The sequence below is a fragment of the Sebastes umbrosus genome, chromosome 8 (assembly GCF_015220745.1).
Source record: "Sebastes umbrosus isolate fSebUmb1 chromosome 8, fSebUmb1.pri, whole genome shotgun sequence".
Lineage (NCBI taxonomy): Eukaryota > Metazoa > Chordata > Actinopteri > Perciformes > Sebastidae > Sebastes > Sebastes umbrosus.
In genome coordinates, this window is record NC_051276.1 from 3,248,965 (window position 1) to 3,270,968 (window position 22,004).

The window sequence follows — 22,004 nt, forward strand, 5'->3', positions numbered from 1 at the left end:
AGAGGGTTTGGAGGCAAAAACTGTTTTTATTCAGCATTGTTTTACAAGATATTCACAAAATCATTATTTCTATTTCCAACAAAATACAACGGTAGATTAACAGCAAAAATAAATAAACAAAATAAATAAATAAATAGATGAAGAAATAAATAAATAGATTAATTAATTAATTAATTACAAAATAAATAAAAAAAATAAAAAAATAAAATAAAGAATGTCACAATCAGTTTTAGCTATTTCTTATTAGAAATGTTTGTAATGTTTGTACTTCCGTTTCTGTATGATATAATAACCTCTCTCAGGATCATAGGGCAGGAATCAATAGCTCCTCCCCTCACTCAGGTGTTTCATTAGGTTGTATTGGCATCACCTGGTACCATTATAAAATGCGACCCTTCAGCACTTGGCAGCCTTAGGTCCGTTTTAATTTGTCTGTGGCGATGGGTGGATGTTTGTTTCTTTGTGCAGTCTTATTGCAGTTGTCAGGGCCCTTGCAAGGTGAGCGAGGTGGGCCAAAAATAGCTTTTACACTATCTACAAAAGTATCCGGATAAGACTTTACACGTTACAGTTTACTCAGAGTGATGTTTCTCAGTTCAGACGCAGAGTGCCATTATTATCAGCCATTATTTCAACTGTAGCAGTGAGTGCCATTTTTGTGATCCAAACAGTTGTTTCAGCTGAAAGCAGTCCTGTGAAGTGTGGCCTGAGCTCTAAACTGTGCAAGGATGTTTCCGAGTGTGTCCTCTACAGCCATGTGTGTGATGGAGAGCCTGACTGCAAGGATGGTTCAGATGAAGAGGGCTGTGCATCAGGATGCAATGAAGGTACTGGACTGAAAGTCCTACTGCTTGCCATTACTGTCTGAGGTTTGCTGCATATCGCATACAGTTCTGTGAATAACTTAAATGTATGACTATCACTGAAAAGAGTCGGTCAGAGTCAGATTAGATTAGACTGGATTTGAATTTTTTTTTTGGCATAATAAATCAAATACATGTCTTGTATGGTATTGATTAAAACAGACCTTAACAAAATAAGCAAATTAATGTGATTTTAATCAAAATTTGATGTGTATTCTTGGGATTTTTCATATTTAAGAACCTAGAAGATGGCTGATGATTTATGGGTAAAAAAAAACAACAACTCCATCCTCAAGGGTGAATGAATGTCATCAAACCAACTGAAAGATTTGTGTTAATTCATAAAGCTGAAATTTCAGAGGAAACAGTAGAGTTGTAAAGTACCCGCTCCTGTAAAAAGTTAAATCCTGTCAGATTAAAAAGTTTATTAGGTACACCAGGCTAAAGCTAAGGCAGTCTTGCACAACAGCCCTGCAGTAAATCTTACCTTCACTTTTAATGTTCAGTTTTTGTGATATCATTGAGGGTAGGCTCTCTGTGTTAAGCAACACAGTTCAACAGCACCACAAACTGCAGCCTCCAAACTGATCATACAGTTGAATCAACACCTCTCTAAAACAATTTAAACAAAAACTGAACATTAAGACCTTCATGAAGACAGGATTTACTGCACAATTGTTAGTTTTTTCGCTAGGTGTACCTAATAAACTGGCAGGGTAATGTCATATTATGTCATTAAGTCGGTTTCAATAGGACATCCAATTAAATATGAGTCATTTTAATGCAAGCAAAAATTGTAAACTTTGTTTCGGTCAAAACCATAACTTGTCTCTTCATGTCAAATGTCTGCATCCCAACAGCTCAGTTCCAGTGTGCTCATGGGAAAAAGTGTATAGACAAGAACCAGGTGTGTGACGGTGTACCTCAGTGTCAGGACCGCTCTGATGAAATGCAGTGTACGACGCAAACTGAGGGCTGTGCTCACCACTGTGACAATAACAGCCGCTGCATACCTGCAAACTTCCTCTGTGATGGAGAGAGAGACTGTTTAGATGCCACAGATGAAGCCAACTGTGGTAGGTTGAAATGGTTTGAGAATATACAGCTCTCCCACAGGAGATGATTGCATCCACATTTCACACTTGCAGCATCGTAATGTTTACCCATTTTTATTTGGCATCTGCATCAGGGGACCAAGAGGAAGACGAGCATGAAAAGGAGGAAGGGGCCAGTAATACAACCTCTGTGCCTGCTGCCTCCGAGGGCCCACCCGCACCCATCAAGTGTTCTTTGGGCTCTAAACGCTGCAAGGACAACGCAGAGTGTGTCCTCTACAACCACGTCTGTGATGGAGAAGCAGACTGTGGAGATGGGTCAGATGAGGAAGAATGCTCATCAGCATGTGAAATAGGTAATCTAGTGTTTGGTTTTTGTGGGTGCGATCTCCCGTATGTGGGTTCAAAATATTTACTGCCCTCTAGTGGGTAGTGTTAATATTCATCATAAAAAATCAAATACCTTTTCTTCCAAATGCATTAAATGTACAGGATGTTGGTGCAGAGACATGTGGAGAATGGAACCTGCCAAAATTTGCACACCTTTACAAAAAAGAATAGATAAATAAATGACTCGGTTAATAAATATATCCTTAAATGTAACAAAAATAATATTAACAATAAATGTAGCCATTAATAATTGATAAAATGTGACATAAATTGATATTTCTGTTTAAATTTGTTTTATTTATCTTTGTATTAATTCCCTTATTTATTTACATTTCTGTTTAATTTCCCTTTTTATTTATTCATGTATTTATTTTTGCATTTATTGATCTTTGCATTTATTTAAAAAAATAATTAGAAAATAAATAAAATGAAAAAGTAAATGCATAAATAAATAAAAGGGAAAATTAAACAAGAGTAAATAAATAACGGAATTAATACAAAGATGAGTAAATAAAGAAGCACATTAAAACAGAAATATCAACTAATTATTGGCTACTTTTATTTTTAATATTTATGCTATATTTAATGAAATTTATCTATCGAGTTATTTATTAATTTATATTTTGGCAAGGTTCCGTCCTCCATAGAGACGGTCACAGCTCTATACAGCTTCACACTATGTACTGACATTAATTGAGGAGCATTGGTAGCCGTATTGAACTGAATGTAGTCTAAATACATCGGTCTGAAGTGACATTGGATTGTCACTGCAAAGAAGTACATAATTACAAATCATTCATGGGTAGTGAACATAAGCAAATAGCATTATGTATAATCAAGTTAATCCTTTAAAGCTGGGAACACACTACACAATTTGAAGGCCAATCATAACCCCAGTCCTGCCAGCATCCTGATTGTGCCACTGTGTCCTCTGCAGACCAGTTCCAGTGCGCGCATGGAAAGAAGTGCATCGAGCAGAGCCAGGTGTGTGACGGTGTGCCTCAGTGTCAGGACCGCTCGGACGAACTGGGATGTGCCAAGAAGATGGAGGGCTGCGCTCACCAGTGTGATGACAAGAGCCGCTGCATTCCCAGCAGCTTCCTCTGTGATGGGGAGAGGGACTGTTTGGACGGCAGCGACGAGGCAAACTGTGGTACGTTGTCATTGCACAATATTCACTGTATTAATCAGCTCTGCTTGTACAGGACACCTTTGTGATGGTATCTTTGCCCCCCCCCCCCCCCCACGACCCCACAGCTGATGAGGGCTGCGGTGCCACTGAGTTCAAGTGTACCAGTGGCCAGTGTGTGTCGGTCACAATGCTCTGCGATGGTCACCCAGACTGCTGGGACCGCTCAGATGAGGAGAGCTGCACCGACGCACCGGTCTGCACCACCAAGCACCGCTGCCCCCAGAGCAAGGAGTGTCTGGTGCAGGAGTGGATCTGTGACGGAGATCTGGACTGCAAAGATGGCACAGATGAGAAGGTAGATATTTAAGGCAACGCCACAAGTTTGTTGGGCAAAAGCAGACATAAAAGTAGACAGTGTTGGACCACATTTTAGGACCATACTTACTTGTTTAATGTATGTGGAAAATAAGGGATGAAACAAGAGCCGAAATCAACACTGAAAAGGGATTTTGTTCATCTCAAAGGATTCTTCTCATACCCCTCTGCTGCATGAAGGTCAAAGGTCAGGGTCAGATCAGTGCTCATGGAGCTGGCAGGGTTTCTGTGTGTTAAGCACACTTCAGTTGGGCAAAGGCTTGATGAAATAGTGGTTTACAGATGTAACTCTAATGGTCTAAACCAGGGGTTCCCGAACTTTTCCATGCCAATACCCCCCAAATAGCATTAGCTTACGGCCGGGGCTCCCCCTTTTGAAAGATATCTTTAAAAACCCATTGATAATACTATGGAAAATGTAAAATAGATAGATAAATTACTTAATCTTCTGAATATATTTCCTTACTTATATTAATTAATGCAATAATAACATCTGTATTTCAAACACTGACAGTTTATGACATGATGAATTATGTTTTAGAAAGAGGGGCATGACTAATAAGATTCCGATATGTTATATTTTATGATTTTTTTATTTTTTCTATATATATATATATATATATATATATATATATATATATATATATATATATATATATATATATATATATATATATATATATATATATATATATATATTTATTCTTTTAGCATTTTTCCCTCATCTTCCCTCCAATTTAATGCGGCCTCCCTGTCTCAACCTTCAAATCAAAAGTTGAATTGTGAAGTACCAGTTTAGACGACAGTAAAATAATCCCTCGGTTCCTCCTTTAGGATTGTCCCGTGGCTCCTCTGATCTGTGGTAAATTCCAGTGGTCGTGTAAATCCAAGACCAAGTGTATCCCTACAGCCTGGAGGTGTGACGGCATGAAGGACTGTGACGATGGCAGTGACGAGACTGAATGTGAGTAGTTATACATTATATAACATGGGGGGGGGGAGAGTTGTTTAGCCATTGGTGAAAAGAAATTAAACAATGCTGGGTTTGAAGTGGAATGAGGACAAGGTTAACGCAAATTATTTTTAACAGCACCAATTTCTTTAACACATTAATGCAACTTGCAATTTTAAGGTTGTAGCGGGCTCAGTTTTAACACTAGTGAAGTGAAGATACTGGCAGCATATGAAACTAGAAAACCTAAGTGATCCATTGGTTCATGTCATACAGGCTTGTAGCGAAGGCTGACTAACGCTCCAAACTTGCACTTAATTTTGGCGAGGAAAAAAAACTGTCATGGCCCTTTTCAAAGGAGTCCCTTGACCTTTGACCTCAATGTATGTGAATGAAAATGGGTTCTATGGGTACCCACATGTCTGATTTCCTGTAATAAATATATACATAGCTCCTATTTTGATAAGAGTATTAAATACTTGACAAATCTCCCTTTGAGGTACAGTTTGACAGATAAAAAAATATGATTAATCGCAATTAACTATAGACAATCATGCGATTAATCATGATTAAATATTTTATCTTTAACTGTTTTCGTTGGTTTGTTAACTTTCAGTAAACATCACCATTCAGGATTTTCCTTATTTCAAAATGTGGCTGAATAACTGTAAAATTCTGAACTAAACATGAAAATGTTGTGTGTGTGTGTATGTGTGTGCGTACGTACCAGGTGGGGTGCTGACATGCCTCCCTCACCAGTTCCAGTGTGGCAGCCAGGAGTGCCTGAATCCAGCCCTGGTGTGTAACGGCATCACCAACTGCGCCGACGGCTCAGACGAGGGAGGCAGCTGCCAGATAAACTGTGCAGAGGAAGACAACAGCCGCTGCTCCCAGAGCTGCTACAGCACGCCACAGGGGACGGTGAGGACCCTGCTGTGTACCCAACTGTGGGCTTAACATAGAAAAAAAATAAAGACAGAAATGCAGTAGAAAGTGAATTGTGACTGTAGCAGTACAGCGTGAAGCTTCTGAAAGACCATTCTGGATAAACAAGCATTCTTTTTATAAAGTAAAAGTGTCCGTATCATGACTGCATGATGGAGTACCTTCTGATAAGTGTGTAATGTAAATGTGACTAATACTTGGTTCTTGCTGCGTAGCGTTGTCTCTGTGCAGCAGGGTTCAGGCTCATGGAGGACGGGCTGACCTGTGCTGATATTGATGAGTGTGAAGGCCGGAGCCCAGGTGTATGCAGTCAGTGGTGCATTAACACTGAAGGCTCATACCGATGTGACTGTCACCCAGGCTACATCAAGGAGCCAGGTGGACACCACTGCAAGATCACAGGTAATGCCCTTTGGTAGACTGTATCCTTTACTGCTGTTGCTGCCATTTTGGACTGAAAATGCTTATCATATTTATAATATATTGTTCAACATAGGCCATTTTGAATATGACAATAGAAAAATTATTTAGTTTTACTTTTGTACGGCACTGTAGGCGGATGTTTTACTGGCGTCCGGTAGTCACTTTCTGTCCAAAATGGCGGAAGCATAGCACTGCTGCTGGGCGCTGATGCTGCAAAGGAACGAAAAATGTACTTTCACTTCTTGGCAATATACGTTCTTTGAGATCGATACCACTTATGTCTCTAAATATGAAGCCACAGCCAGGAGAAGCTTAGCTTAGCATAAAGAAAATCCACCTACCAGCACCTCTAAAGCTCACAAATTAGTATATCTAAAATATGAAATTGTCACGTTGCCGTTTATGTGCCAGACTATTTCTTGAGTGCTGTAGGACAGAGCCTGGCTAGCCCTATTTCAAGTCTTTATTCCAGCTAGACTAACAGTCTTCTAGTTGTAGCTTCATATTTAATATGAGAAGTGGTATCAATCTTCTCTTTTACCAAGAAAGCAAATACTTTGATCGACATTTTTGGAAAAGAGAAACAAATCTTTTAAAGGAACCATGTCAAGGGATCTATTTGCAGAAATGGAGTATAATATTCATAACTGTTTTCATTAGTGTATAATCACCTGAAACTAAGAATCATTGTGTTTTTGTTAGCTTAGAATGAGCCCTTCATATCTACATAGGTAGCGGGTCCTCTTAATGGAGTCCGCCATGTTGCACCGCCATGTTTCTACAGTAGCCCAGAACGGACAAACCAAACACTGGCTCTAGTGAGACCCTTTCACGTTTTTACGTTACCTGAAGGCCACAGTAGTTCTCCGACACACCTGTGAAACTGCGGTAACGTGAGCCGCAGAGTGCAAAACCGTGGTACCGCCAGCCGCCGTCTGACTTCCATTGCTCCTAACTGAACGCCTAACGCCTCAGAGTAGCCTTATCATGGTAAGGATGGCCTCTGAGTGAGGTGAACGGCATAAGCACGGTTTTGCAGTGTGCGGCTCACATCACCGTAGTCTTGGAAAGGGAGGAGAGAGGAGGGGTACTCAGTTGGTTTCAATCTGCAACCACACCACTAGATCCTACACACTGTACCTTTTTTTTAATGTTTTGAAGTTTGTTATAAACATTTGTCTTGTATCTGCACACTACCTCTACCTTAAAAACATAAAAGACTATGAAAATGTTAATAAAATGTATTGGATATGAATCTAATATCAGAGTATTTTGGCACTGTGGTTCAATAAATGCAATCACCCAGTTAGACCATCCCGAATGGGGCCAAAAATAAATATTGGCACCATAACGATGATCCTTCTCTCCCCCCCTTAGGTGAACCCTTCCTGTTGACGTCGGTCCAAACAGACCTCTTCATGTTCGGCCTGCGCAGTGGCAGCCTAGACGTGTTGTCCTCCTCTGCCAAGAAGGCCATCCTCTCCCTGGACTACGACTGGATGGAGCAGAGGGTCTTTTGGGTCAGTCTGGACACCGACAGCATAAGGTGGTCCTCGCTGGACCAGAAGACCACAGGAACTGTGGTTAAAGGTTGGTGCAACACAAGATGTGGTTGGCATGTTGTAGGTGACATTGATGCAGAGTAATAGGTATAAGGATACCTCCTCATGACATGCGACACCATTTTGTTTCCACAGGTGTCCGGGCTGATTCTGTGGCCGTGGACTGGCTCGGGAGGAACCTGTACTGGATCGACGGAGTGAACAGTCAGATTGTTGCCATCAGACTGGCCAAAGCCACCGTGAAGTCATTGGACCACAGCGTCATCCTGGATGAAGACCTGGATCAGCCTCGCTCTCTGGCACTGCTGCCACAAAAAGGGTCAGCATGACTTTATTTTACCTCCAAACTATTCTACAATGTTTGTAAAAACCTTGAAGACCATCTTTTTTAAAAAAAATATTTTTCTACCAGGTTGATGTTCTGGACAGAGATCGGTAATGTAGTCAAGATAGAGCGTGCTGGTATGGACGGGTCAGAGAGGAAGGCAGTGGTGAACTCCAGTCTGGGCTGGCCGGGCGGTGTGGCCGTGGACGCCATCTCTGACAGAGTCTACTGGACGGATGAAAGGCTGAGGTTGATTGGGTCTGCAACACTAGATGGAGAGGACATTCGGGTAAACCAATGTGGAAGGGGGGGATGTTGTCTGGTTTAATCTTTGAAATGATTTTTTTCCTTTCAGTTTTTGGATGCAACCATCCCAAAGCTTGTTGCAGGCTCTTGAAAATCAATTTAAACACTATAACGCAACACTAAATCCAGCAAAAGGTCATCTGGCCCTCCTTATAACTATAAGTACCCCACAAGTGGCACTTCATGGGTTTTTTTTTTTTTCTTCCAAAATGGCCCCAGCATAGACTCTGAAGTCACGTGCTTCAATAATGTAATTTTCAGCTTCTACAGATGAAAGAGACCACCAACCCATTCTCCCTGGCGGTGTTCAATGACATGCTCTACTGGTCTGATGCCAAGAAGCGAGTGGTGATGGCTGCTCATAAAATCTCTGGCAAAAACCACCAAGTTCTCCTTAAAAGACCCAGACAACCTTTTGGTGTGAAGGTGAGTAAAATGTTAAGAATTAAAGGGACAGTTTGGGTGTTTTGAAGTGGGGTCGTATGAGGTACTTATCCACAGTCAGTGTATTACCTACAGTAGATGGCAGTCGCCACATCCCCAGCTGGAGAAGCAGATGGGAATTACAGCACAGAACCAAAGCAATGTACTGCTGTGGACAGGGCCCAGCAGAAAGGCTCACCTAAAAAAAAATATCAGTTTTTAAGTGTACGCTTTAGAATATTTTCATTTTTACCTTGCCTTCAGACAGCCCTTTCGGATGGGGAACTGAAGCCGTTGTATCCACCAATTCGAACTAACCAAAGTCACACAATAACACAAATGAACTAACCGAGGCATCGGTAGACCAGCATGTCCCGTGTTCTTCGAGGTAAAATTGTTAAAAACTTTTTTTTTTTTTCCAATGGAGTCTGGTTGCTTTGGCGAGAGCATAGATAACTGCTTCAGTTCCCCATTGGAAACATAGAATGTATAGCTGTCTCACTGCAAGGTAAACCTGCGAAAATATTCTAAATATAGCGTACACATAAACTGATACTGATTTATTTATTATTTTAGGTGAGCGTTTCTTTTAGGTGGCTAAAACACGTTTTGCTGCCAGCCACAGTAGTGTCTTGGTATGGTTCCCTGCAGTAACTCCTGTCTGCTTCTCCAACTGGGGGCGTGCCGACCGTCATCTACTGTAGATAATACACTGACTATGGATAAGTACCTCATACAACCCCACTTCAAAACACCCAAACTATCCCTTAAGGATGTTTAGGAAAAGGTGGAAACGTGGCTTGTATTGTATGATGGAGAAACTCTAACTTAATTTGGATAATTTCTTGTTTGTGAAGTGCTCACAGATGCTTGCCATATTGCCCCATGCACAGCAGTGACATTGCATGAAGCTTTCCACTTGTGAAGATATGAACCTATTTTGGCACAGTTTTGGGAAATTATAAAAATCCTGGGGTTGCTCATGGAAAAATTGCAGAACTGGTGTTTTAAATGAAATCATAATGTGCGAGTTGTAAATGTAATATTTCAGTTGTTTATCAGCATGGATTCTAAGGTGCAAAAATGCATTTTTAAAACACTTTTCCTGTTCCCTGCCTGGTTTGCAGGTCATCCACCCATTGCTCCAGGTGGGTATTGAGAGCCCCTGTGAAAAGATGGACTGTTCCCACATGTGTGTGTTGGCCCCGGGACCCAAGGCTGTGTGCAAGTGTCCCGCTGGCCTTTTACTGTCTGCGGATGGCCTGACCTGCTCCAGCCTGGTCAATTCAGCGTTCCTGCTGATGCTGTCTCCCTCCACCGTCACCCAGGTTTTTTTCTATGATGCATAATTACACTTAGTGTAATTTTCTTTAAAGCTGCAGTGGGTACAATTGGCGCAAGTATGTTTAAAAAAAATATTTATATAATACGGTCACTATATCAGCAGTGCATGAGACGGGTAATATGAAAAAAATCACGTGTCCTCTGGTGCTCCTAACGGCATCTGCAAGATTTCACAGAGCAGAGGAAAACAACCAATCGGCGCTGATCTGGAGCCTTGCCGTCCCTGAGCAGCTGTCAATCACTCGCAAACTGTCACTCAACTCAAACTGATCAAACTAGGCAGCGCTGACCAAATATGAATCAATATTCTGTTACTGTAATGCCTATTTCTCTCCTCAAACATCTTGTAGTGTACTGTTTAGCTGTGAAATGAGAAAGTTTGTGTCCCGGCCGCCATGTTGGGATCAGTTGATGAAATACCAAGCACCGCCCACCAGCTGGAGCACACATTCTCATTTTAAAGCTAAACAGTACACTACAAGATGTTTCTGAAAACATTTTATGTGGGAAACGGGCATTACAGTAACAGAATATTAATTAATATTTAATCAGCGCTGCCTAGTTTGACCGTTTGAAAGGAGTTTGCGAGTGATTGACAGCTGCCTCCGTTGAATGAACAGCCAATAGGAACGCTCTCTCTCTGAAATGACCTGTGATTGGCCAAAGTCTGCTGTCACTGGCTAGATTTTTCTAAAGCCTGAAAACAGAGCCATGAGGAGGAGCAGAAGTCTAGTTATCTCTCAGAACACTTGAATTAAAATATGCTGAAAGGTTACCAAGGAATTTTTGCCCAATGATGCCAAAAACATTCTGCCTACTGCCGCTTTAAAGCTGCAGTCGGTAACTTTGAGCAAATCTGATAAACTTATTTTTATAAAACTGTCACTATATCCTGACAGTAGTACATGAGACAGATAATCTGTGGGAAAAAAATCATGTTCCTCTGTGTTCTCCTGTACTCACAGCGCCCGATGGAAAACAATCCATCAGAGCTGACCAGTGTCTACAGCAGCTGTCAATCACTGCTCGCAAAACTTGAACTCCGATCAAACGGTCAAACTAGGCAGCGCTGATCAAATATGTATCAAGATTCTGTTACTATAATGACTATTTCTCGCCTCAAATGTTTTTAGAAACATCTTGTAGTGTACTGTTTAGCTGTTAAATGATAAAGAGTGTGACCCAGCAGCCATGTTGAAACAAAGTCGAAAAAAAACAAGCACCGCCCACCAGCCGGAGCAAACTTTCTTCTTTTACAGCTTGATAGTTGATTCATATCAGCACTGCCTAGTTTGACAGTTTGATTGGAGTTCAAGTTTTGCAAGCAGTGATTGAAAGCTGCTGTAGACACTGGTCAGCTCTGATGGGTTGTTTTTCCATCGGGCGCAGTGGAATCTCGCAAATGCCATTAGGAGCACAGGAGGACACAGAGGAACATGGTTTTGTTTTTTCAGATTCTGTCTCATGTATAGTGACCGCTTTATAAACTTTTTTTTTTTTTTTTTTTTTTTTTTTATCATATTTGCTCAAAGTTACCGACTGCAACTTTAAGAGAATCTACTTTAAAGGAATAGTTGGACATTTATTACCACTCTCATATCCATACTCTCATAGATCTACTTGCAGTCGCGACACACAGCAGCAGAGCTGAAGGGCTGGCCTGAACACCTGGCCCTGCAGGTGCCCAGCGTCAACGAGGCAGCCATCATGGACTACAGCCTACGCGAGCACACCCTGTTCTTGACGGACGACGGCACAACTTCCCTCAGCTCCTTCAAACTCAAGGACTCTGACTTGTCCTCTCAGGGCCAGCTTCTCAAACTCCTGAGCAACACCATCACCGCCATGGCCCTGGACTGGGTCACACTCGACGTCTACTGGAGCAGCAACAAACAGCCGCGCCTGCAGGTCACTTCCACCACCGGTGCACACACTGCTGTCCTCATAAAGGAAGGTATTGGTAGAGTGGAGTCCATCGCCCTCCACCCTACCAGTGGAAGAGTCTGTTTCACCAACCTGGGCTTGCAGGGTACAGACACCGTGGCTACTATAGAGTGTGCCAGCATGGACGGTGCTGGGCGGAGTGTGGTGTGGAAGGATGCTGTCCAGCCTACATCTCTGGTCTTCTCCAGTAATGGAGATACAATTTACTGGGCTGACACAGGTATGCTTTATTTTAAGTATTACTTACACATTTTTGGTATAGTTGGGGAGTTTTAAGATGTTTTCATGCCTTGAAAGTCAAAACTGACGTGGAATAAAGCTGTAATTTGTCGTACAGAAAAGTAATAACATGGCTTGGATTCTTGCAGGTTTAGGGACCATCGGCTCGGTCCAGCTGGATGGATCTGGATACAGAGAGCTGAAGGCCGGCGATGGCCTGGCTGCAGTGGCTCTGAGTGATGACACACTGCTCTGGATGACTGTCAGTGGTAATGGCTCATAGTATGTACTAAATGAAATGACACCTTATGCCAAGTTGTGTGTACCAAACTACCAGGAGGTGGTTGTTCGACATAACTTTATCTTATATATTGATTCTTTCCTGCATATTTATGGCTGGACTGCAGAGGGCCTGCCCTACAAACGCAAAAGTGATGAAGTTACGTGATTGGTTGGGCCGAGTGTTGGAGTTTCTTCATTGGCCGTTGCTCTTCCAAAATGAAAAGGCGGGGAACAGTCCTTCATGCAAATGAGCCCGTCCAGCGCGACGTGTCCGGCTTACTGAACTTGGACCAAGCTGAGAAACTAGGCGATCTAGTTCTAAAATTAAATGAGATTCAGCAGTGGCATCATCGCCTATTTCTCTGTTAAAATGTTTTCAGAAGTAGATTTTGGTGGATTGTTTAGATGGAATAACAGAAAGTTTATGAGCAGGCCGCCATGTTGTTTCCTGTTTGAAAGGGTAAGCAGAAAACCAGGGACCAGTTGGAAGCATTCCATGATGGGGTATGTCAACACTTGAATGGCCAGTTGAGTGGAGCAGCGTGTCCTCGCCGTACCTGAATTTAACATTATAGATATTACCACTGACTATTCGTGTATCCACAAATTCACAAACGGACCATATACGGTCCAGCCATATACTCGGCTCTGGCCGAGTCTTGTTTCTATTCATCAGTAGCTCAAGACATTCATAATTCCTGTGTGACAAAATGGTCTCCACAAATTTGCAACTGGCAACTCATAGCTTGACCTTTAGTAACGACATTCTATCTCACTGGATGGTCAAACATCTTACAATTGTTTCCTTAGCTTTCTAATGTAGCTGTTGTGATGTTGTGTTGGCCCTTTCCTTCAGACAAGACCAGGCTGTGGTACAGAGACGAGCAGCAGCAAAACACGTTGTGGTTTGAGGTCGGCACAGAAGTGGTCAGCTTAAAGGCGTTCGGCAAGTCCAGTCAGACTGGTACGTAAGAACCACACTCCAGAACTGTTCAAATGCCAGTGTGCTGAAATTGTAGATGTCAGTTGATTGATAATCTACTGATTTATTTTTCACAGGTTCAAACCAGTGCACCGAAAACAACGGCAACTGCCAGCACTTATGCCTCGCCACTCCAGGAGGTCAGACATGCAAGTGTGCCCATGACCACATCCTTGTGAATGCCACCCACTGCAGCCCGGAGCAGCGCTGCCCCGATGGCAGCAGGCCCTGTCTGGATCAACTCTCATGCCAGCCTGTTGAGAAGTTCTGTAACGGCCATGTTGACTGCTCTGACCACTCGGATGAGAACTGTGAGTCTTAATACCTCCTTTTTTTTTTTTTTTATAAAAGCAATAAAACCTGGAAAATGGATGTAATGTCCTCTTAGTCTAAAACGACATGAGGTTTTGGCTGAACTGTCATCTTTTCTTAGGTGTCAGTCTGAAGCAGTGGTCAGGATCCAAGGTCCCTGCTCCCACCCAGCCCCACAGCTCCACTCCTCCTCCTCCGTCCCCTCGAACTCCTCTTTCTGATGCCACCGGCCCGAACACCACCCCGAATGTGAACGGTCTGCTCAGGAACCTGAACGCCCAGCAGTGCAGCCAGAGTCGCTGCAGTGGCAACGGACGCTGTGAGGAGACCAACGGAGACACTGCGTGTGTGTGTTCACTGGTCTACAGCGGCGACTCCTGTCAAGACCATCTCCTGAAGACCATGCGGGGTCCCCTTGTCTACGGCGGCGCGGGGCTCTGTGCTGGAGTGGTGGTCATTGCTGTGATGGCGGTGGTGGTTAAGCGGAAGAAGAGTGCCAACACAAGGTTTGTCTGATTTACTAATTAAGAAAAACCTTCCCGTCACAGCATTAAACATGTAGATTTCATTTAGCAAAAGTTGTGGATACTCGGTACTTCTTTGGTACCACCTTGGTCGAGGTTCATAGCGAGCTGAGCCGATACTAGAACCGCACAGACCTCTGCAGATCGCTGATTGGTCAGAGAGAATTGTCACTTACGCGACACAGTACAGCCTGCACAGGACTACACTTCTGTATTTCCTTCTGCAGGAGAGCGAGCCCAGCAGCAGTGAAGGAAACCAGCATGACTGACCTGGAGAACAAAGCGGAGACCAGCCCCAGTGCACAAACTGCCCCAGCAGACACAGACAAACCAGAGGTGGACCTCCCAACAACTCCATAAACTAGCAGGTTCCCAATTTATGACGCTGTGCTAGTGGGATGGCGGTCTGACTTTTCTTTCTTTGTTTCTTTGCAGGAAGCGGTATCTTCTGTGGACTGAGGTTGATTCACGGGCAAGCAAAGTTTTTAAATAAACGGTTTGCATTTTCCAACGTTTCCTGTGAAGTTATTTCAGCATTGTTTACTGTCGGTTAGACCACCAATGTTGAACTTTTGACAGATTGTAATAGATAGTTATGGCACTGACTTGAACATTGTTCACACTGATCAAAAGAGCATCTTCATGTTAGATGGTGGGTAGTGGCAGGAGGTCAGCGGGTAACGGAGGCTGGTGACCACATGGTGGGTTCTCCTTTGTCATCCTCATTGCTGAACCTCTTGGCAACTTCAGGATGACTTACAAAGAACAATGGGGATCTGGCATTGAAGGAAGCAAAAGAGAAACCTCCAACTCTGGGAGGAGAAACCTCAAATGCAGGAAATGCACTACAGTTTGACCTGGAGGATGGAAGACAGCTGTTGATGCTCAGAGGTTCTTGATCCAAAACGCACCTTTTTCCTTGAGTGACCAAAACTTCCCCAGAAATTTCATATTATATACTTAAAGGTCCCATATCATGCTCATTTTCAAGTTCATACTTGTATTTTGTCTTTCTACTAGAGCATGTTTACATGCCGTAATGTTAAAAAAAAACACTTTATTTTCCTCATACTGTCTGCTGAATATGCCTGTATTTACCCTTTGTCTGAAAAACGCTCCGTTTTAGTGAATTTCAACGGAATTGCAACGGAATTCCGTTGCTAGGCAACAGTTTGGGTACTTCCTGTCAGCTGTTATTTACATGCACTGCAACAGGAAATAAACTGGGACACATTTAGAATGTTTGTTTAAAACTGTGTTATGATCAATATATTGTATATTTGTGACATCACAAATGGACAGAAATCCTAACGGCTTGTTTCAAACGCACAATTTCTGAATACGGGTTTTGTGTGTTTCTCTGTATATTGAGCGTTTTGATAGTTTAACAGTATTTATATAGCACTTAATACTGCTTTATAATATAAAAGACATGAAAATCTCACTTTTTACAATATGGGACCTTTAAAAAGCTGCAACTAACATTATTTTCATTATTGACTAATCTGCTGATTATCTTAATTTATCATTTGGTCTATCAAATGTCAAACAGTTTGTAAAGCACAGTCCCGGAGCCTAACATATTGTCTTCATATGTCTCTTTTTGTTTGACCAGCAGTCCAAAACACAAATTTTCACTTTACAGTGATATACAATGGAGAAAAGCAGCAAAGTAGCAATCTTCACATTTGAGAAGCCGTAGCCAGAGAATTGTTGACATTTTTGCTTAAAAAAAATTAAATGATTAATATTTGCGGATTAATTTTATGCCAATTGATTTGTAGAACTGTTACCTTTCGTTAATTCAAGACCAAATTAAAAGAAATGGCTGTCATCCACTTTTAACCATGCTAGCGGCATGGCTCTAGGCAATGTCTGTCAGTCAGTCCACCACTTTGATTCAGATGGAAATATCTCAAGTAGGCTACCGGATGGATAGCCATTAATATAATTGTAATTTGGCCATCCCTTAAATTCTCCTCTAGCGCAATCATTGGATCCAAATTTGAATCCGTCCAATACCTTGGTTTATGATCAAATACCTGCAAAATGATATTCCCATCAGCTGTTATTTTGTCCTAATAAGCAAATGTTGGCATGATCTCAAGCTGAACTAAGAGTGCATGTGGAAGACATCACACTTAACATCAGCGTTAGCATGCTTATGTTAGCATTTAGCTCAAAGCCCTGCTGTGTGTGAGTACAGCCTCACAGAGCTGCTATTGTTGCTGAACTGCTGTTTTACTACAGCTACTGCTACAGTGCTGTTGAGTACATTTAGTCGAGCAGTTTGAGATACAGGATTACCATTTTATTCAACTTTTCTACTAACATGCTACACTTTTAACATCACTACATTTATTTGCAGCTGAACATTTTACATGCAAAACATGTGATCAGCATAATGTATATTATGAGGCATTGTTATAGATGAAACTATCCAACAGCATATAAAATAGTTAAAAGCTCAAACCAACTACAATTTGGTGCTTACATGTTAATGCATTGATAACGATAATCCTGTGGTGAAGTGAGTGTGAGTACTTTTACTTTTGATAGTTTTGAGCACATTTTGCTTGTGATATTAGTACTTTTACTGACTGTAATCCCTCACAGGTGATGTTCATTATTTCCAGCTGATTAGAGCACTGTGAGTGTTTCGGAACTGTGCTTGACATCTCCCTCACCATCCTATTAACTCTGTTGCATTTTTGAGGGCGGGACAAATGACACATTTATCATTCTTATTAGTACACCAAGCGGTACGACAGAGTATTAAGGCCACATTGAGGAAAAAAAATAATCTACGGTAACTTAGTCGGTAATTTCCGAGAATAAAGTCGTAATATGAGAATAAAGTCATAACTTTACGAGAAAAAAAGGCGTAAAATTACGAGAATAAAGTCATAAATTTACGAGAAAAGAAGTCGTAATATTACGAGAATATAGTCATAATTTTACAAGAAAAAAGTCGTAATATTACAGGAATAAAGTCGTAATTTTATGAGGAATAAAGTCGTAATATGAGAATAAAGTCATAACTTTACGAGAAAAAAAGGCGTAAAATTACGAGAATATAGTCGTAAATTTACAAGAAAAAAGTCGTAATATTACGAGAATAAAGTTGTAACTTTACAAGAAAAAAGTCCTAATATTACAAGAATAAAGTTGTAATTTTACGAGAAAAAAAGTCGGAATATTACTAGAATAAAGTCATACGTTTTACATGTTATTTTTGGGTGAAAATAGAGCAGCGTGCCGCCTGTGCGAAAATGAGAAACGTGGAGCATCTTGTGAAGTTATACTTTAGTTTAGGTTTCACAAATAAGGAAATACTTCATCTTTTGGCACATCAGCACTACATTATCATCAGTATCAGGACCTTGAAAAGATTGTGCAAGAAACTGCATTTATTCCGAAGAAATAAACCGAGACAAACAGCTGCTACCCGTCCAGAAGCAGGCTCAGGCTGCTATGTCCTCCCGCCCGTTTTGTTGGTTGCTGGTAATGTGTTTTCCTAATATTACGACTTTTTTTCTCCTAAATTTACTACTTTATTCTCGTAATATTTAAACTTTTTCTCTTGTAAAGTTACAACTTTATTCTCGTAATATTACAAATTCTTTCTCGTAAAGTTATGACTTTATTCTTGTAATATTAAGACTTTATTCTCGTAATATTATGACTTTATTCTCGAAATCTCAGATTTGTTTTCCTCATTGTGGCCCTAATACTCTGTCGTAAATCAGAGGTCTGATCAGCCACTGTAATGGAAACACCTGTGTTGGTGTGTAAGGCCTTTCTAAGTAATGGGTCCACAGCTCTGACGCTCACATTCCTGAAGAAATGTCTTGACTGTTGCTGTAATTGTAAATGATAAGAATAAATGTACATATGGGGGCATGTTTGAAGTGAATTCAGGAGGGTATGTTGTTTTATTTCTGTGGACAAATGGTAGATTTAATTGATTGCAGGAAGAAAAGCTCTGGAATTAGTGGATACTTTGCCAGACTGGATTCTGATGACATGTATTTAAAGTCTAAACCGGATTCTCCCCATTGTTCACACCAAACCCACAAAGCACATGTTTACTTTGCTTATGAATAGGCACTTCTGGCCTATTTATTTCTCTTAAGAATTCCTAGCACCCTCTAATTTAGCTGTGTCTGGGCTGTTTAATGATTTAGTTTGAATTGTTATGAGGCAGGCTTGAAGTGAATAATGCTAAGGGCATGAACCAGATGATGAATTAGCGGTTTACTGTACCCACACATATCAGCAGCCGTATAAAATGCAAGACTAAGAAGAATGAGCACTCAGTGTTTTGCGTTTGTCAGAGTTGGGACATTTCAGAGTTAGTCTGCTGTGTTCCTATGGTATTCAGTGATAAGAGGATACTCAACAATCAAGGTAGGTCTTCAGACAGGAACGCTATATTATCTGAGGTAATACAGCTTAAAGAGTAATATTTCACTTTTGTTGATAACTTTTTGTAACTAGTGCCAAAATTACAGTATATTGTAAGAAATGACTTCCATTTCTTTAATAGATTTTTATTTTTATTTTATTTATTTTGATTGAAACATTTACATTGAACTGATTTGTGGAATTCCCTACTTAGTAAATTCTCCTACATGTAAAGGTCCTGCATTCAAAACGTTATTTGAGCGAAGATAAAAAAGGTATTATCACAAAGTGTACTTAAAGTATCAAAAGTAAAAGTATTCATTATGCATGCAGAATAGGGTTTTATACAGTATACATGTATATCTATCTATAGAGATAACTATAACGGATGCGTTCATGTGTGAGCAGCATGTTTGTTGTAGCTGCTCGAGGTGGAGCTGGTTTTAATTACTTTATAAAGGCAGTTCAATATGGAAAACCCACAATCTTAGACAGACATCTCTGTCTATAATCGAGTCCTAAAAACTTTCTCTTGCAGTGTAGGTAGAATATTTTAACTAGTTTTTAATGTCAATCAACTTGTTTAAAAAAAAAATGTTATACAAATGTGTGTCTGTATCTTGAAACACAAACGAAAAACAGGTTGCAACAATAGAATTCTGAAAAAACAAATTGATTTGCATTGAAAAGGTGATGAAATATTCTTACCACACTGGCAGATTTTCTTTTCACCTTTCTACAGGAAAATTTAAACTCAATTTTAGGCTCAGTTCCAGACTAATCGAGACTTCACAAGAGGGAGATTTTCACTGAAATGTTTTGTATGAAGAATAATCTGCAAAATAACAAGTAGCTGTAGCCGTGGAGCTAAAAGTACAATATTTCCCTCTGACATGTAGTGGAGTAAATGCACAACGTATTTACCAATTTACCAATATAGTGCTTATTTGTTTCAGCAAATACAGGAAAGACAGCAATGGCAGTTCTGAGGACTACACTGTGTGCTGTCCTCATGGTGACTGTGGCGTTGTCTAAACCAGTGAGTAGTACTACTATAATCCTACTACTACAATAAAGCAATGTAAAGAGATTAAGAACAATTCCTTGTTATAAAAAAACAGGTCTATCTGAGTGACGGCATGGATTCATCCAAGTCATCAGAGTCCAGTGAGTCAAATTCTTCAGAGGAGACGGCCTCTCGTGTGGGGCTTTCACAGGAACCTCTGCAGCCGGCGTTCCCAGAGACAGACCTGCCTAATGCTATGGAGGAGACTGACCCCACGGGCGCTGCAGCCCTACTTCCCTCTATAGACGCAGGGCCTTCTCCAGCCACCCTCGATACTTCAGCACTGCCGGACACGGAGGACCCACAAACCTCCACTGACACAGACGCTTTACAGCTCATGCCGGATGATCCTTCACAGACTGCTCTGGGCATGGACATTTCTCAGGACATGCCTGATTCTGATCCGGCTCAGGACTCAATCAACACTGACACGGTGCACGTCCTACCAGATGCAGAGGTCTCACTCCACCCAGCGCTTACAGACACTGGTACAATCATAGGTGGTGCTGGCATAAATCAACCACAAGTCACCACCACCACCACCACTACATACCAAAGATTCCCCCAGGGTACAACTCCACCCTTTCCTCCACACGTCATCAAGCCAACACCTCCACCATTCTCCACAGCCCCAGCCCTGCCCGTCCCCATCGGAACCACCATGACCGGTGTTCCTGTTTGTTTCACTTTCCAGTTCACGACCCCTGAGCCGGATCCACCCAGAGGAGATAGCATGTGATCTGACAAGAAAGTGTTTCCACTTAAAGGTCCCATATCATGCTCATTTTCAGTTTCATACTTGTATTTTGTGTTTCTGCTAAAATATGTTTGCATGCTGTAATGTTCAAAAAAACCTTTATTTTCCTCATACTGTCTGCCTGAATTTACCTGTATTTACCCTCTGTCTGAAACGCTCCGCTTTAGTGCATTTCAACAGAATTGCGTTGCTAAGCAACAGTTTGGGTCCATGTTTACTTCCTGTCAGCTGATGTTATTTACATACACTGCAACAGGAAATAAACTGGGACACATTTAGAATGTTTATGTTTAAAACTGTGTAATGATCTATATATTGTATATTTGTGACATCACGAATGGACGGAAATCCTAACGGCTTGTTTCAAATGCGCAATTTCTGAATACAGGCTGTGTGTATTTCTCCATATATTGAGCATTTTGATAGTTTAACAGTATTTATATATCACTTAAACCTGCTTTATAATATAAAAGACATGAAAATCTCACTTTTTACAATATGGGACCTTTAAGGTTACTGGTTCGGTCCATGTTATTGCTGTACATACTGTATACAGTAGTTAGTGGTGTCTTGATGCTTTATCATTGTGATATCAGGTCTAAATATCCAGACTACACTTGGCTTTACTTTCATTTAGCATTTCCTTCATCATGGTAATCTTTGTTTTAATGGTACTAGTGTACACAGGGCTGGCTCTAGTTCTTTTGGTGCCCTAAGCGAAATTCGAATTTGGAGATCCCCAAATCTTTAAATAAAAGTGTTTAGTCAGTTTCACTACAATAAGTGCGGCCGGGCAGATGAAAAAGTTACAATTCATTACATTAAGAGAGTTACGGGGGTGAAAAGTGTATTTCTTTCTTTATTTGTTCATTTGTTAACGGTTGTCACTGGCATATTTTTCAAATTCTAATTATTATTATTTATTTTTTTAAGTTATTTTTATAAAACGGTCGCTATATCGTGACAGTAGTACATCAAACAAGTAACCTGAAAAAAATCATGTGCCTCTGTGTCCTCCGGTGCTCTTAACGGCATCTGCAAGATTTCATAGACCAGAGGAAAACAAGCAGTAAGAGCTGACCTGAGATCTGCTGTCCATCTGCTTTCTATGAGAGCCGGCTGTCAATCACTCGCGAGCTCCGACCAAACGGTCAAACTAGGCAGCGCTGATCAAATATAAATCAATATTATGTTACTGTAATGTCTATTTCTCTCCTCAAATGTTTTCAGAATCATCTTGTAGTGTACTGTTTAGCTGTAAAATGAGAAAGTTTGTGATGCTGCCGCCATTGTGAAATCTGGTGAAGGAACGCCAACTTCCGGTCACATGACCAGAGCACAGCCAATAGGAACGCTCTCTCAATGAAATGATCTGTGATTGGTCAAAGTCGCCCATCACAGGCTAGATTTTCTAAA

The 22,004-nt window shown here is 41.1% G+C and overlaps 2 protein-coding genes across 3 annotated transcripts; both read left to right on the plus strand.

Moving 5' to 3' along the window:
* The first annotated feature begins 338 nt into the window (after positions 1-338).
* On the plus strand, positions 339-14,869 carry lrp13 (low-density lipoprotein receptor related-protein 13). 2 transcript variants are annotated; one of them, XM_037776740.1, is made up of 21 exons: positions 339-498; positions 672-827; positions 1,724-1,939; positions 2,053-2,274; positions 3,246-3,461; positions 3,566-3,795; positions 4,650-4,779; positions 5,498-5,688; positions 5,928-6,114; positions 7,513-7,725; positions 7,833-8,016; positions 8,110-8,311; positions 8,590-8,754; positions 9,879-10,079; positions 11,710-12,259; positions 12,408-12,527; positions 13,397-13,504; positions 13,600-13,833; positions 13,956-14,340; positions 14,586-14,694; positions 14,794-14,869. In XM_037776740.1, the coding sequence occupies exons 1-21, from the start codon at positions 441-443 to the stop codon at positions 14,815-14,817; spliced, it is 4,101 nt and encodes a 1,366-aa protein (XP_037632668.1). In that variant the 5' UTR covers positions 339-440; the 3' UTR covers positions 14,818-14,869. The 2 variants fall into 2 exon arrangements, with proteins under 2 accessions (XP_037632668.1, XP_037632667.1); XM_037776739.1 differs by having other exon boundaries at positions 353-507.
* A 3,692-nt stretch (positions 14,870-18,561) lies between these two features.
* Positions 18,562-20,665, plus strand: LOC119492377 (mucin-2-like). The gene is made up of 3 exons (XM_037776783.1): positions 18,562-18,768; positions 19,722-19,804; positions 19,887-20,665. The coding sequence occupies exons 1-3, from the start codon at positions 18,732-18,734 to the stop codon at positions 20,568-20,570; spliced, it is 804 nt and encodes a 267-aa protein (XP_037632711.1). The 5' UTR covers positions 18,562-18,731; the 3' UTR covers positions 20,571-20,665.
* The last annotated feature ends 1,339 nt before the right edge of the window (positions 20,666-22,004 follow it).

Excerpts from the sequence above, each read along its gene's own strand:
- lrp13 (XM_037776739.1), top strand. The coding sequence starts at position 441 with ATGGGTGGATGTTTGTTTCTTTGTGCAGTCTTATTGCAGTTGTCAGGG. Across the intron at positions 3,462-3,565 it reads CAGCGACGAGGCAAACTGTG|CTGATGAGGGCTGCGGTGCC; the intron begins GTACGTTGTCAT and ends ACGACCCCACAG. Across the intron at positions 13,505-13,599 it reads CGGCAAGTCCAGTCAGACTG|GTTCAAACCAGTGCACCGAA; the intron begins GTACGTAAGAAC and ends TATTTTTCACAG.
- LOC119492377 (XM_037776783.1), top strand. The coding sequence starts at position 18,732 with ATGGTATTCAGTGATAAGAGGATACTCAACAATCAAG. Across the intron at positions 18,769-19,721 it reads GAGGATACTCAACAATCAAG|CAAATACAGGAAAGACAGCA; the intron begins GTAGGTCTTCAG and ends TATTTGTTTCAG. Across the intron at positions 19,805-19,886 it reads CTGTGGCGTTGTCTAAACCA|GTCTATCTGAGTGACGGCAT; the intron begins GTGAGTAGTACT and ends ATAAAAAAACAG.